The sequence below is a fragment of the Mastacembelus armatus genome, chromosome 10 (assembly GCF_900324485.2).
Source record: "Mastacembelus armatus chromosome 10, fMasArm1.2, whole genome shotgun sequence".
Taxonomy (NCBI): domain Eukaryota; kingdom Metazoa; phylum Chordata; class Actinopteri; order Synbranchiformes; family Mastacembelidae; genus Mastacembelus; species Mastacembelus armatus.
In genome coordinates this window covers 8,578,816-8,592,291 of record NC_046642.1, presented here as the reverse complement: position 1 = coordinate 8,592,291, position 13,476 = coordinate 8,578,816, and the positions used below count along the sequence as shown (strand labels likewise).

Below are 13,476 nucleotides of genomic sequence, written 5' to 3'. Positions count from 1 at the left end.
TTCCCCAGTCTGATGATGCTTTGATAAAACATGGTTGTGTTGCTCATTTGCTCCTATTAAAGTCAAAATACTCATTTCAAGTTTGCAGCAGCTATGGAGAGTAGCTAAATAAATTTGAATCTGCAGTTCTCTTGCACCCAGTTTTGCTAGTGGCCTTGCTCGATAATGAAAGAAAAAATGGAATTAGTGTGGGTTGTGTGCTTTGAATATAATTGCATATACCGGTAGTGCTTCTATGTACCAGTGTGTTCTTTTGCTTTGCTTCTGTGGTGTTGGCATGTTTGCATATAGTCTGCCTGTTTGTGACATGTCCATTGTTGTGCATGCAAATCCAAACAAACAAGGGATGTCAGCTCCATTGCAAGCCAGGAGTGGGAAGCCACTTAAGTGTGTTTCCACCTCTGGACCTGGGCAGTGAGCCTTTGTCTGGCACCCACAGTCGAACAGCGCCCTAGCTGGCATGGCGGGCAAAGCTTTTTGACCATGTGGACAGGGAGGGGAAGGCAGAACACTGCTTTATTGAGTCTGTTCAGTTTCTTCTACTTGCGCAGGGTGGCGGAGTACTCATATGGCAACCAGAAGAAGTCCAGCAAGAAGAAGAAGCTGAGCAAGAACGACATCCGCCTGGTTCCACGAGACGTCGAGGAGACAGACAAGATGAATGTGGTGAGCTGCTCGTCTCTCACATCCTCGCTCAACTACTTCGACTACCACCAACAGAGCCTGCCACTGGGCTGCAGGCGTTCCGAGAGCACCTTCCTCAACGTGGAGAACCAGAACTCACGCAATGCAGCTCCTAATCATGGCTATCAGCACCCGTTCACTGGGCAGGGCCACCAGCAGCCAGACCTCATCATCAATGGCATGCCACTGCCAGAGGTGAGATACGATCCACTGTGCTCTGTTCTAAATCCTCGCTTGGGCTGCTTTAAATGTTAGGGGTAGAAAAATGAAGGCGATCTGGTTTTAAAATTGATTCCCATGAATAAATGTGAGGTTTCAGTATAGGAAAAGATGTAGTCATGTTAGAGCTCCTTTTTCTGTACCTATTAACAGGAATGAGATGTAGAGATGCAGCGTTAAATATCTTGTGATATTTAACATTTTGTCATACCACCGATTATAGTGTCAGTGAAATGTCTTGTCTGCTACTGACGAAAAGCTGAGTTATTTGAAACGGCACATGTGACATTATGTCAGTCAAGCTGAGTGGAAACCTTTAAAGGATTTCAAGGTGCAGAGACATTGAAGCTGACCTGTGACTGAGAGCGCTTTGCCAAGCAGAATTTGGAGGCCTGACAAAGTGGATTATTTGGCCTCTCTTACTCTCCTGTTTTATTTGTGTGTGCTGAGCTATTGCAAAAAGAACAGGAGTTTGAGGACTTGTATTGACCCAGCTAATCAGCTCCAGCACATGTCGTTTCAGGTGCTATCAGAAAGAATAATTATTGCTTAAATGCTTTATTTGTATGGCGTCCATTTGGCTGCAGTGTTCCAGCATGGCTGCACTGCACAGCCAGCCATTGAATTTCCCTACCATCCTATGCATAGCTCAGGCTGAAAGACTATTCAAGCTGACAGTGTATGCTGACCAGCTGATCTTTAGTTTATAGATTTTCTTATCTATGAACTGGTCTATTGGGGTCTTTGTGCAACTTCCCTCTCTCTTTTCATGACCCACTTCTCCTTGGTCCCATGTGAGAAAGGGACATTGTGTGTGCATATGTATGTGTATGTGTGAGTGAGTGAGTGAGTGAGTGAGTGAGTGAGTGAGTGAGTGAGTGAGTGAGTGAGTGAGAGAGTGAGTGAGAGAGAGAGTCATTGTGTGCATTAGTGTGTGTGTGTGTTTGTATAAGAATGTGTATCAAGCTCACTCCTATGGATAACCTCAAATAAGCCCTGGCTCCACACACAGACACACACGTATTGATGACTTCAATCTTCATTTGACATTCAGTGAGGAGAACGTGGTAGTGTGGGCTTCGGTGTGGGGGTCTTAAAACAAGAAACGCAAAATGGATATTGATGTATTGACTGGATGATCCAGAAAGATTCAGGCACCGATGGATCCTGAGGGGTCAATGAGCCCTACTTACAGGCATGCTGATTTACTGTGCCTGTCTGAGCTGGTTCTGACTGTGTGTGTATGAGAGAATAACACAGGTGGATAGAATGAGAAATGTTTTAGGGGGGTTGTCCTGTGGTGTTATCTAGTCAGTGGAGGCAGAGGTGGGGGATTCAGCAGGTACATGCAGTGACCCGTATGCTGTGATTGTATTTGCTGGTAGGTAGCACTATGCAGGTCATCACCACCCTTTCCTCTGCCAAAAAATGTGGTTCTGGCTTCAGAGGGAAATCAGCCACCTTTGTAAAAAGCACGGGCAGCATCCTGTCTCTGTGGCTTAACCATCCAATAAAAGCACATTTGCCGCAGGATTAGGAGAGCCTTTATTTGTTTCAGCTAATGAAAAAGTGGAGAGGGAGACAAATAGGGTTGAAGATTGATTTTGATGATTCCACATGCAAAGCTTGGATTTATCTTGATAGAGCTGTGTGAAGGCAGATAGTGAGATAAGGATGGAAGAAGTGAGCGAGGGTGAATGAGGCTTTGTGCCAGGTGTCTGAATCCTGACTACTTTTTCTCATTTTCTTAGAGGCAGCTGATTGGCTCAATAGAGTCCAGGCCTCATTAGCATGCAGCTTCCATGACTCTACACCTTGCACATGATGTTGACAAACATCTCTTTGACCCAGCCTTTGCATATTTTTTCCTGAACTGAATGAAGTGTGTGTGTTTGTGATTGAGGAAGCGAATGTGGAAGAGTGGTAGCAAGTGTGTGCGTTACCCCGGAATAACCCCAGTGTAATGGCAGTTATCATTGTTTTCCTTCCTCCCTATTGTGACATTTGGAGGAGACAGAAGCTCTACAGTATGTTCAAATGTTGCTCTTAAATAAAAAATGTTTTCAGTATAATTACAATGCCATTTATAGCACAAACAAACAGCAGTGGAATGACTGATAATTGCTTTGGTACAATGAACAAGCTTGGGCTTGAAACCACTTGACTCCACAAGTCCTCAACTCATGTCCCATTGACTGGCTAGGACACACGAGTGGCTGCACTGTTGTGATTACTGAGACTGCTTTGTCTCAAAAAATTGCTTTCATCCTGAGGGCAACCTCATAATTATCCATGATTCATTTATCCTTACTGGAAGAGCATTTTGTTTTTACACCAGGGCACAGTGATGTCGCTCTGTTTGTTTATTTTCCAAACATGTAGTTTAAAATTATTATAACTATCAGAATGTGGATACAAGGTCAGATTTGGTTTGCTAATGTAGGGAAAAGGAATAGGGGCTCATGACTATTTGTAAATTATGTCTTTGATAGATGCGAAGTTCTCCTCCATTGTTAGTTTATGTGGGGCAGTGAGTATCCTGCTTATGTCAGAGCAGCTGGAGTTGAGCTTTTCCTGCTTCCAACAAAGCTCACTGGCACACACACACATACAAACACACGCAGCAGACCAAGATAACAGTGACAGGTCTCCCAAAAGGCCTCATACCTGCAATTGCATTGTGTATATTGTATTCTCCCTGGAGAGAACATGTACCAGTATATACCTCCCTGAACATTGCTGTCCATTGTTTTGAAGAGCATCAGCTGTGAGATGTTTGTTAGACCTGCCTGTGGTAGCACTAATATGAACACTCACAGGAGAATAGAGCTGTCTTCCATGGCTTAATTATAGTGCATCACTTGGTGGGGGAGACAATTATACAGTAAAGGAATGGCCTTTGGCTAGAATGTGCTTTTGAATTTGTAATGTGTACTAAGGCACCTCACACCTGTGATTTCAGATAATGAGCAAAGCAGCAAAATAAGTTATCTTACTTTATTGATTGGCCTTATTCAGGTAAGAGATTGTAGATTTTTCTTTTTAACAGATGATAAATGAATCTGAAAAAGGCAATAAGTGAATTAGAAATAAGGGGCTTCACTTTGCACTGCATGGTTTAAAACGTTCAGTATGTGATGGAGAGTGCGCTTAACAAGTTAATTGATGTTCGATGCAATCATCCTCCAGATGCTCTCTGCACTGTTTTCTTAAACATACTATAGTTATATGAGTCTCAGAGATGCTGTATTGTGGTGTGTGTCATGTATGAGTGTCGAGTTCAGATTCTGACAAATGACCAATGGGTGCACATTTTATGTGTCTCTTCAGCTCTCACAGTCAGTCAAATGACCCTAAATGAGGAAATGAAAAATGAAACAAAACATCTGACAAGGTGTCTCACGGTGCAAGTCTTGCTGTTTTTCTCTTAGTAAGGAAGACGTTTTGATATTGATAAAGGAGAGACAACAGGGAGTGGTTCCAACGAGGATGTACATCCCTCGCTATCACATCACATCAGGACTATATACAAGGGAGCATTCAAACGTGTCATATTGAGCATGCACAGTAGATGTCATACTGTCAGCACATACTACACATCTGTTTGAACTGCCAGTCTCCCCCCACACACATTCTAATGAACACACACACATAATATTTCATACGGAGCATTACATTTATTTGAAATATGCGCTGTTACATTATCATTTACATCTTTGTGATTGACTTGGAGATGGAGAAATGAGAGGCATAGCCCAACATTTTTGATAATCAAACACTGATGTGATTCTGCATTTATAACTCTTTTAATGTCGTTGTGATACTGCCACCATTCCCTGGTGTTTAAGATATACTTAGCTATAAATGTTGCTAATAAGATTTTTTTATAGTTTAGTAATAGTCATTTTAGTGCTAGACTTTATAGGATAGTTCTGGTTTTTATAAAAAAAAAAGTACATATGCTGTTCCTCTTTTTCCTTATTATACAGATTTTTGGCATATGGGAAATAAGTCATATTTTTCCTCATATTTAGCAGCTTTTCAGTTTTTAGTAAAGCTATATACAGTATTAACATTTTGAGAGCCTTTTTTTAGTCGAGATTATGGTGTATATATAGAATGGGAATTCAAGCATTATTTTCAGTTCATCAGTACAGGCTTTAACTGGCAGGATCATTTAGCTTTGCTTTGTTTGTTGACCTAAACAAGCTGTGATTGACAGAAAGCAGAGAGCATCAACTGCTGGTTGAAAGTGTAATTGGGAAAGGACAACATGGAAATCAGAGAAGCAGAAAGTGGAAGTAAACTCCGTCCTCTTGTCTCAGCTCTCAAATTGTTGCTGAATGCATGCATTACTGCAAGTGGAGCCTCTGGCCAGCACTTCTTTCTAAAAAAAAAATCATTGCCAGCTATTGGCAATGTATTCTCAGTTTTAATGCCATCTGAAATTAAGTGATTGAGGTGAAGGTTTTTAATTGAATTAATTGAAAAATGTCCTCAGTCACATGGGATGAACATTAGAATTACATAAATGAAAATCCTCAAAAAGTTATTTGTTATTTGTATGAGCTCTTTTACAGATATATATTTCTTTCAAAAATAATGATTAAATATTTAGAGTAATCATTTTAAATTCAGTGTATAATACACAAAACTACAACCAAAAAGCTATGGGGAGTAAACAGGAGCTCTTCAGTTTGTCAAAAACTAATCATGGTGGGAAAGAAACAATGGATATTGAGATATTGTGCAATGAAGGAAGAAATACATAAAAAAGTCAGTTTTTTTTTTATATGTTTTTGATGTTTCGAGAGAGTGGGAGGTGTATGTTGTCTCCTCCTTTCAAAGGATTTGAAAGAGAATTGTTTCATCTCGAAACGCTTCAGATGCGCACTGATTGAGTGGCAGATGAACCTGTTAATTATTTAGAGAGGTTGTTTGTAAGGCAGAGACTTCAGAACTGCTCTGCTTTTCAAGTGTCAGTGTTTATAAGGTGAAATAAAGCATTGTGTGTGAGAAATAAATTAAGAGTGTGACAGTGATGTACTCAGTGCCCTTTTATTACGTTCCTCTGCTGGCTCCTCCCATCATGTTTAACACACAGCAATATGGTTTTCATTTCATGCACAACCAGGGTTAGTTTTACACTTGGCTGGGTTTTTATAGCCTTGACCCCCAACCCGCAACACCCCATCACTTCACGTCATTCTCGATGTTACAGAGGTACAGTGAATTGACATAACAAACCCAGGCAGCCAGTCAGAAGCATCCAGGCCCACCGGGTTGCCACCCACTCGTCAGCCTCGGAGCACCCAGCCAAAAGAGCTTAAGAGTCAAAACACATGAGCGACGGCATCTGATGTTCACGTCTCTGTATGTGTCCTTAACAACATGAGACTGGTACAGGGCATACAGAGGAAGGAATACTAGAAGGCTTAGAAAAACGAAGCGAGTGATAAAGAGGAAGAAAAGAAGGAAAAGAGAGATCTATTTATAGGATGCCAATGATTTTCCTCAACCTGTATTGCCATTGCCTGAAACATATTTTTCTTTGCACAGTGTGGTGTTAGGATGAGGCAGAGATTTTATTGCACAAACCATATCTATCTCTAAAGAATTTCCTTAAAATCTTGACAGGTTAGAATAAAATCTTCAAACGGTTGAACATCAGAGCGTCAGTAAACAGTATACACGAGTGGATCCACGCAAGCACACAATTGCAAAATAAAAAAGTGAAATCATGCAGTAATAATCTGCTTAATCATTCAGCCATCTTTTGAGGTACTTTTGGTTTACTTGATTCAAGACTACTCTGAGAAGGAAAGTATATTTTAATTATCTTTTAAAGCTATTAAACGTCAAAGGAAAGAGATTTTTGTGGAGCCAAAAAATAGGCAAACAACCAAAAATACTCATTCTACAAAATAGTCCTTCAGCCCTACAGTTTATGTTAAAGCATGTACGTAAATGCGGAAAAGGGATATAATGGCATTGGGCTCATAGGTTGATGGGTCCAGTCGTAAATGAGAGAAGGCTAAATGAAGTGAAGGAAATGGACATAGTGATGATGTTTATCTCTGGGGAGGGGGGCAACATTACGCACCTTGTTAAGCCTTGCAAGCAATCCTGCATGGATGTAATTACCCATTTAAATGAGTTTCCTGTGGCGTTGTTTTTTCATTTCTCAAATTGAACTCTCTGACACAACTATGCCACATTGTGCTTTCATTCATGGAAATCCTGGACTCCCAAAAATAAGGAGAAATATGCATTTGTGAAGACATTTTGAAGCAATGATAAACGTGCTTTGTCTTGAAATGTTTGTCTAAGTCATGCAGTTTTTAGTGTAAAGCGAACAAAAGTGGACTTTTAATAATGATAAAAAAAGAATAATACAATTTAAGCTTTAGGAAGACTTTTGACAAGGAGAGTGTCAACAGAAAAATAACTCTATCTCTCATTAATGCAGAATTTGCTGGCCATGGTGGAAAATGCCTGTAGTTACACTAAGATAGGATAGAAAAGGTCAGCCTACATATTTAAAAACACAAATGATAATACTTGTTATGACCAGGGGTAAAATCTGTGTGCAGTTGGAAGCTCACAACACTATTTGCTCTGTCGTCTCCAGTGTATGTCAAGAGTAATATGCCCACCTCTGTCCCTCTGGCTTAGGAATATTAAAACTGGAGCATGTGCATAATGTGTATTGGCATCAAGAAAACATCAACTCTCTTTCAATATATATTTGTCCCTCTTTATAGATAAGAATAAGAAGAGGCCCACAGGCAGTCTTTGGGGAGATAATTTTTCCTTTACTGATCTTTTATAGAACAACAAACCCAGAATATTATTGAAGTAAACAAATTGAGAGAAAAAGTAATTATGATTTGCTAGTAATGGCCATTATGATTTGATTTGGCCAAAAACTAATTTTGTCCAAATGTGCAGAGAGAAAAGGTAATAATTAAAATTCATGGGCGTCAGGTCTGTGATACTTTTTTATCTACCTTGTCATAGTTGAACCGCGGGTTACACGGGCTGCATTGTTAAAAGAGTTCCCAGGGTTTTCTACTGAGTGCTGATGCTGTTCCTTTTGAGTGACAGGGAAATGGGGGAGGGATTCTGTGAAACATAACAATACTCACTGCGAACGGAAACTTTTCCAAGCAGCCAGCTTTGACACCAGGGAAGAATGACCTTTCCAAGTGTCCCGTTTTTTGCCTAAAACAAAGAGGGAGCAGAAGGATGTTAGTTAGCATTTCCCCCACCAGATTAAATGTCAACTTCTGCATGCATAATTGTAGAGTGGAAAGTAGGAAGACATGAAGTGAACCAATTTGCTGGTGGATAGTTGAAGCCTGAGCTTAGTTTTTCCCTGCATTGCAGATATTGTCATGGTACTTTCAGTGTCAATCTGCTTGCACATAACTGTTTTAATTTTAAAGTCTGGATCCATATGTTAGCACTGCACCTGTTTTTACAATAATAATTATATTGAGTGAAACATAATTCAGCTTAAATCAACAGAATTATCCCTTTGTTATGTATGCCTTTATAAAGCTCAGAGAACAGGAATTTAAAGAAGGCAGAGCGGACAAAAGGGAGCAAACATCATTGTAATACATACACAAATGCTGCATTATACCTTTGTTTTGTTTGTTCCCACAGTGGAGCAGCCTTTCCTGTTTCCCCTTTCCTTTGGTTTCAGCAAATTCATATAGTGCTTTTGCTTCTGAGAAATAAACCTGGATTTGCATTAGGGAGTACATGTATGGGATGTTTGATGAGCGCAGAGGCTGTTGGCAGGCGAGCCACTGTAGCAGCAATATCAGCTGCCTCAGAGGCATGCAGTAGTATGGCTTGAGGAGCAGCAGGGTAGCGTAATTGTGCATTGTTCATCCACAGAACAGAGGCAGAGCATGTAATGAGCTGTAGCATTTTCACCCAGCCAACCTAATGGGCTATGACCGAGTACAGGCCTTGCAGAGCCCTGCATTCCCTCTGCCCTGTGTGGCCAGTGTCTTGGGCCTTTTCTTTTCTCCCATTCTCCCCTCTTTCTCTGCCTGATCAGTGGCAACCATTCCTTCACCCCTGTTATCCCCCTCCTTTATCTCCATTCCCTTACCCATTGTCCCGCTGTCTGAGTAGATGGTGGGACCCCTAATGTGTTCAGTGTGTGGTTCCTTTTCTCATTCGTGATGTCTGTAAAGCTCTAAGCAGTCAGTCTGATTCAAGTTGACATAAATCAGAGGACCTCATTCATGGAGTGCCGTATGCACTGTGACTACGTTAAATGCTCAAAGACAGTATACAAATATAAGTTCAAGAAGAGAACTTGCTGGTGTTAGGTGTAAGGGATTTGTTGTTAAAAGTTGGCTCATTTTTCTATCAGAGGCTGTTTTGCATTTTGATTATCTAGTTTTCCTGGAAGCAATTCAGGTGGGCCTGTTTCGCTCAGGTTTGTTTTGCAGGGATTAGGTCTTTTTAGTGAGAGTGCTGGCATATTAATTACAACTATATCGAGTTTCCAGGGGGGGAGGGAAACCATTTCTTTGCTTGAGTGATACTGGGTCAAGTTGGAAAGATAAGACTGTGTGCCAGGGAATAGATTAGATAGCTAGTCTGAGTGTGGAGGACAAAAACACTAGTAATGATAATAGTTGTGATTGCCTTTCAAGAGAATTGATAACAACCTCACTCGCTTCTTTCTGCTCTCTTATGGCATCAGAATACAATATTCAGGCTTCAGTCTGTGTCTGGCTGTGGAGCACAATGGGACATCAGTTTTGACTTTCCTCTCACGTCGACTGTTTGACATAGCACAGCTCAAGCAGCCAAGTTAATGAATGAATAGCACTTGGCCTCTGTCAGACTGCTCTGAGTTCAATACTCTCCCCAGTAACCTCCTGAGTTCAAATTCTGTACCTGTTCTCTATTTGAGATTTGTGAAATAGTGAATACACAGTATGATTGTATATGTTAAGGGTATTTTAGGTGCTCTTATCCAGTTCAGGATTTTAACATCAAAACAAACTGCAAGAGCATTTTATATGCAACCATAAAATACATACATACATAGATGCATATGCACATGTGCGAACATGAACACACTCTTTGTGATAAAGCACTTTAGAAGTTTTTCTGTTTGCCATCAAAGGAGAGTTGAGGGGAGTTAGGTGAGAACTTTGCTTTGTGGTGGGTTGAGCCTGGCTTAGCGCAAACAATCGGGGGAGTGACAGTTAGCTTCCCAAAATAATCGAATATTCCCGTAAAGAAACAGCTGACAGTGTGCTGAAGATTATATATGGAAACAATATAACTTTTGCAGAAATACTTTATTTCCTAAAATATGCCAATTCTCTTTCTTGCACAGTTATATACCAGTCTGTCTATTCAATATAAAACTTTCCTGATTGGGGAATAATTTATCTATGTGATGCAGTTCTTTGCACCCACTTTCACTCACTTGCCTCACAGTAACAAGGTTCTGGGTTTGAATCCTGCTTGACTGTGGGTCTTGTGTTGGTTTCTCCAGGTACTCTGGCTTCCTCCTACAGTCCACAGGCATGCAGCTTGGGAGTTAGGCTAATTGGGGACTCTAAATTGCTCGTAGGTGTGAGTGTTTGTCTCTATGTGTCAGTCCTGTGATCTGTCCACGGTGTACCCCACTCTCAGCCAATGTCACCTAAGATTGGATGGATTTCTTAGATGGGAGCAGTGACTGTTTCCTCGTGCTATCAGTCTTTTATGCTAAGCTAGACTAATTATCTACTGATGATTACTGATAATTCACAGATATGAGGGGAATGTGGAACTATTCCTTTAATTATTTTTTATTTTTTAGTGATTCCAGTCTTATTTTTCATAGCTTTTGGTTTTTATTATCAGGCCAAAATGTTGTCTGTCCTAAATGTTAATTTGTGGCTGCCCCCTTTTTGTTTGTATGTGATAGGATAGAAAACAAAATGAGAGTGAATGGGGGAGGATAGTCATGGGAATAGTGTTCTGACTTTTCATTTGTTTGCTACCCAGTAATGATTATTTTAGCCTCTAAGCCCCAGATTTGGCCTTGTTTTGCTGTGGGAAGCAGCATCAATGGGGACAGAGCAGCCTTGCCCTGGCTGAGAAGCTTGTCTGCGGCTAAGCTGGTTGGCAGTGTAACTCAGGTACACAGCAGACATTTTGAGCACAGTCACAGGAGGTCAACTGGGAGGTGACAGGGGAGAATATTCAGTTGAGGTGGGAATGAGTTTTGCCACTGTGTCACCTAGTGGCTGAGTGAGACCGTTTTCTATAAATAGCCCATCATGGTATGCCTTGTTAGTAGCTCTGGTAACAAGCCAGTCACCAGCTTGCATGAGCAACTGCAGAAAGCTGACTTTTGGTTTAATTTGGAGGACTAGCTATAATCCAGACTAAGTCCTTAATGCTGAAGCCCTTTCCCTCCTCCCACCGCTGCTGGATTACGGGAGTGTCTTTAAAAGGATAAGGACCTGCTTATCACTGCTCCCCTCAACACTTGTTCAGGGCTTCAGATGTGGGGGAGGATGGTTCATCATCACCCAGTGTGGCAAGTTTGTATGTGAGTCATAGAGATTAGGCATTTAACAACTGAGATCAATGATAATTACAATATACAGTTTCTAAACCCCCACAGTCACAAAGGCATATGGATCTTAGCATATGCCTCCACCCCCACTCCAGTGAAATTCATCAGTAAGTTGAATCTAGAAAGAAAGCGGCAGAATCAGATGTCCAGCTGCTCTTTATGCAGACAGGACCTGTTGCTGCTTTTTAGTCATGTCAAGACAGACATTTAATAACTCAATGGCTTCAGTCCACTGTCAGTATGTGTATGTGTCAAATATGAACAGATCAAAACTACAGTGTAAAGAATGTGCAAATGGCCCATATATAAATTGCTATAGTTCATCTTCCGCCAAAAAGAGGGTCATCCCAGTTTCTAGTTTCACTGATCACTGAAATATCCAACCAGATAACCAACATACTTGATTTATTCCCCATTTTGTTTTTATTTAAAGGAATATTTTAGGTGATTTGAGTTTTGCTGTCGCTGCAAGGTTGCTAGGCAACCACCAGAAACACCAGGAAGTCATTGCTCCTCGCCAAGAAGTAAAGAACATCGCCATCTATAAAACAACACCTCCTTAGTTGTATGTTTTCTTTTTTCTACAGATTTAACTAAATCGTTGTTAGTCAATTTTGGAGCTTTTCAAAACAGACTAGCCATTTCTTCCTGCTTTAAGTCTTTATGCTAAGCTAAGCTAACTGCATCCTGGCTCAGACATGAGCGGTGTCAGTCTTTTCATCTCAATCTCAGCAAGAACATGAAATTATATTTCCCAGTGTCAAACGACATTGACAGTAATGGAAGTGCTTTAAAAATAAATGAGCTGAACACTGGTTTGTTATGTTCACCAGCTATGACACCATTTAGGTGAGTTTATCCAACCAGTTTAGGGTTGTTTGTATCACTCACTGCTAATGAAGTGTTGTTGGGAGTTGTGGGGAAAGGGGCTATCACTGTTGCAGTAGGGAATAGAGACCAGTCTAGGGCACATAAGCATATGTGTTGTTTGAGATGCTATTTTTGAGTGTGAGACTGTTACTTATCTCATCGGGGTGTGATGGTGGTGAGGTGAGGGAGCTGAGCGAATTCCTGGTGGATCCTCCCTGTGAACCCTGAGCTCTCAGCTTAGGAGCAGTCTGGGAGACACGGAGAGGGCCGAGTCACATGGGGGATGTAGAAATAGAAGTACCTTAGTGTGAGTACTTGTTTACCTTAGTGTCACCATTTTTGACTCAACTCATTAACCTGTGCACTTGGGTGAAGCAACACATCTTTTGCACTAGGTCTGTCTGTCACACACACAATTAATAATATAACTAAGTCTAAGTGTAAACACATTAAATTCAAGATAATGAACAGATGCAACAACAGGGTGACAGGGCAGCTATCACACCTCAAAAGCAGTGAATCGATTTCAGCTGATAGTAGTTCAGAGATACACCCTGTAGCACTTTCCTCAAATCTAATCACAGATCCATTTAAACAATGTTAGCTGGGAGTCTACTTACCATTAAAATGGGTTTTCAATTTCTATTATTTTGAGAGCATTGGTTAAAAATGAAACATGTACAGAGGCAAAGTAACAATCATATGCCTTCCCTCTCTGAAAGATGGAAGAGGAGCGGGTTCTCCATGTTCATCCAAGCTCTCTCCTTCTTTTGGCGCTCCCGCTATCTTCCCATTACCCATGCTGCCAGCATCCTCTCTAAATTGTTTTGCATGACCTTTGCTACAGTAGCTCTAATTATTACCATCACACAAGCCCTGTAAGGCACACAGCTAATTATACTGGATTTATCTGAAGGGACATTGGTGCCATTCTTCATAGGCTTGGCTACTGTCAGTGTGGTGGATCTAAACTCAGAATAAGGTTAATTTGGGCAATACAGTAATAGTAATTAGAGTCACAATAATTACAAGCATAGTTGTAATAACAATGAAGACCACACTATTAATAAAAGGCATCCAAATGAGTGTAA

General features: G+C 40.8%; 1 protein-coding gene across 4 annotated transcripts in view; it reads left to right on the top strand.

The window, feature by feature from the left end:
* The window catches only part of pcdh19 (protocadherin 19), a 57,153-nt gene that overhangs the window by 5,243 nt on the left and 38,434 nt on the right, over positions 1-13,476 (top strand). For 2 of the 4 annotated variants that reach the window (XM_026330217.1, XM_026330216.1), the window contains exon 2: positions 552-879. In XM_026330217.1, the coding sequence (XP_026186002.1) occupies positions 552-879 (328 nt within the window). Of the gene's footprint in view, positions 1-533; positions 880-13,476 lie in introns of all 4 variants that reach the window. The other 2 variants (XM_026330215.1, XM_026330214.1) reach the window with 1 other exon arrangement.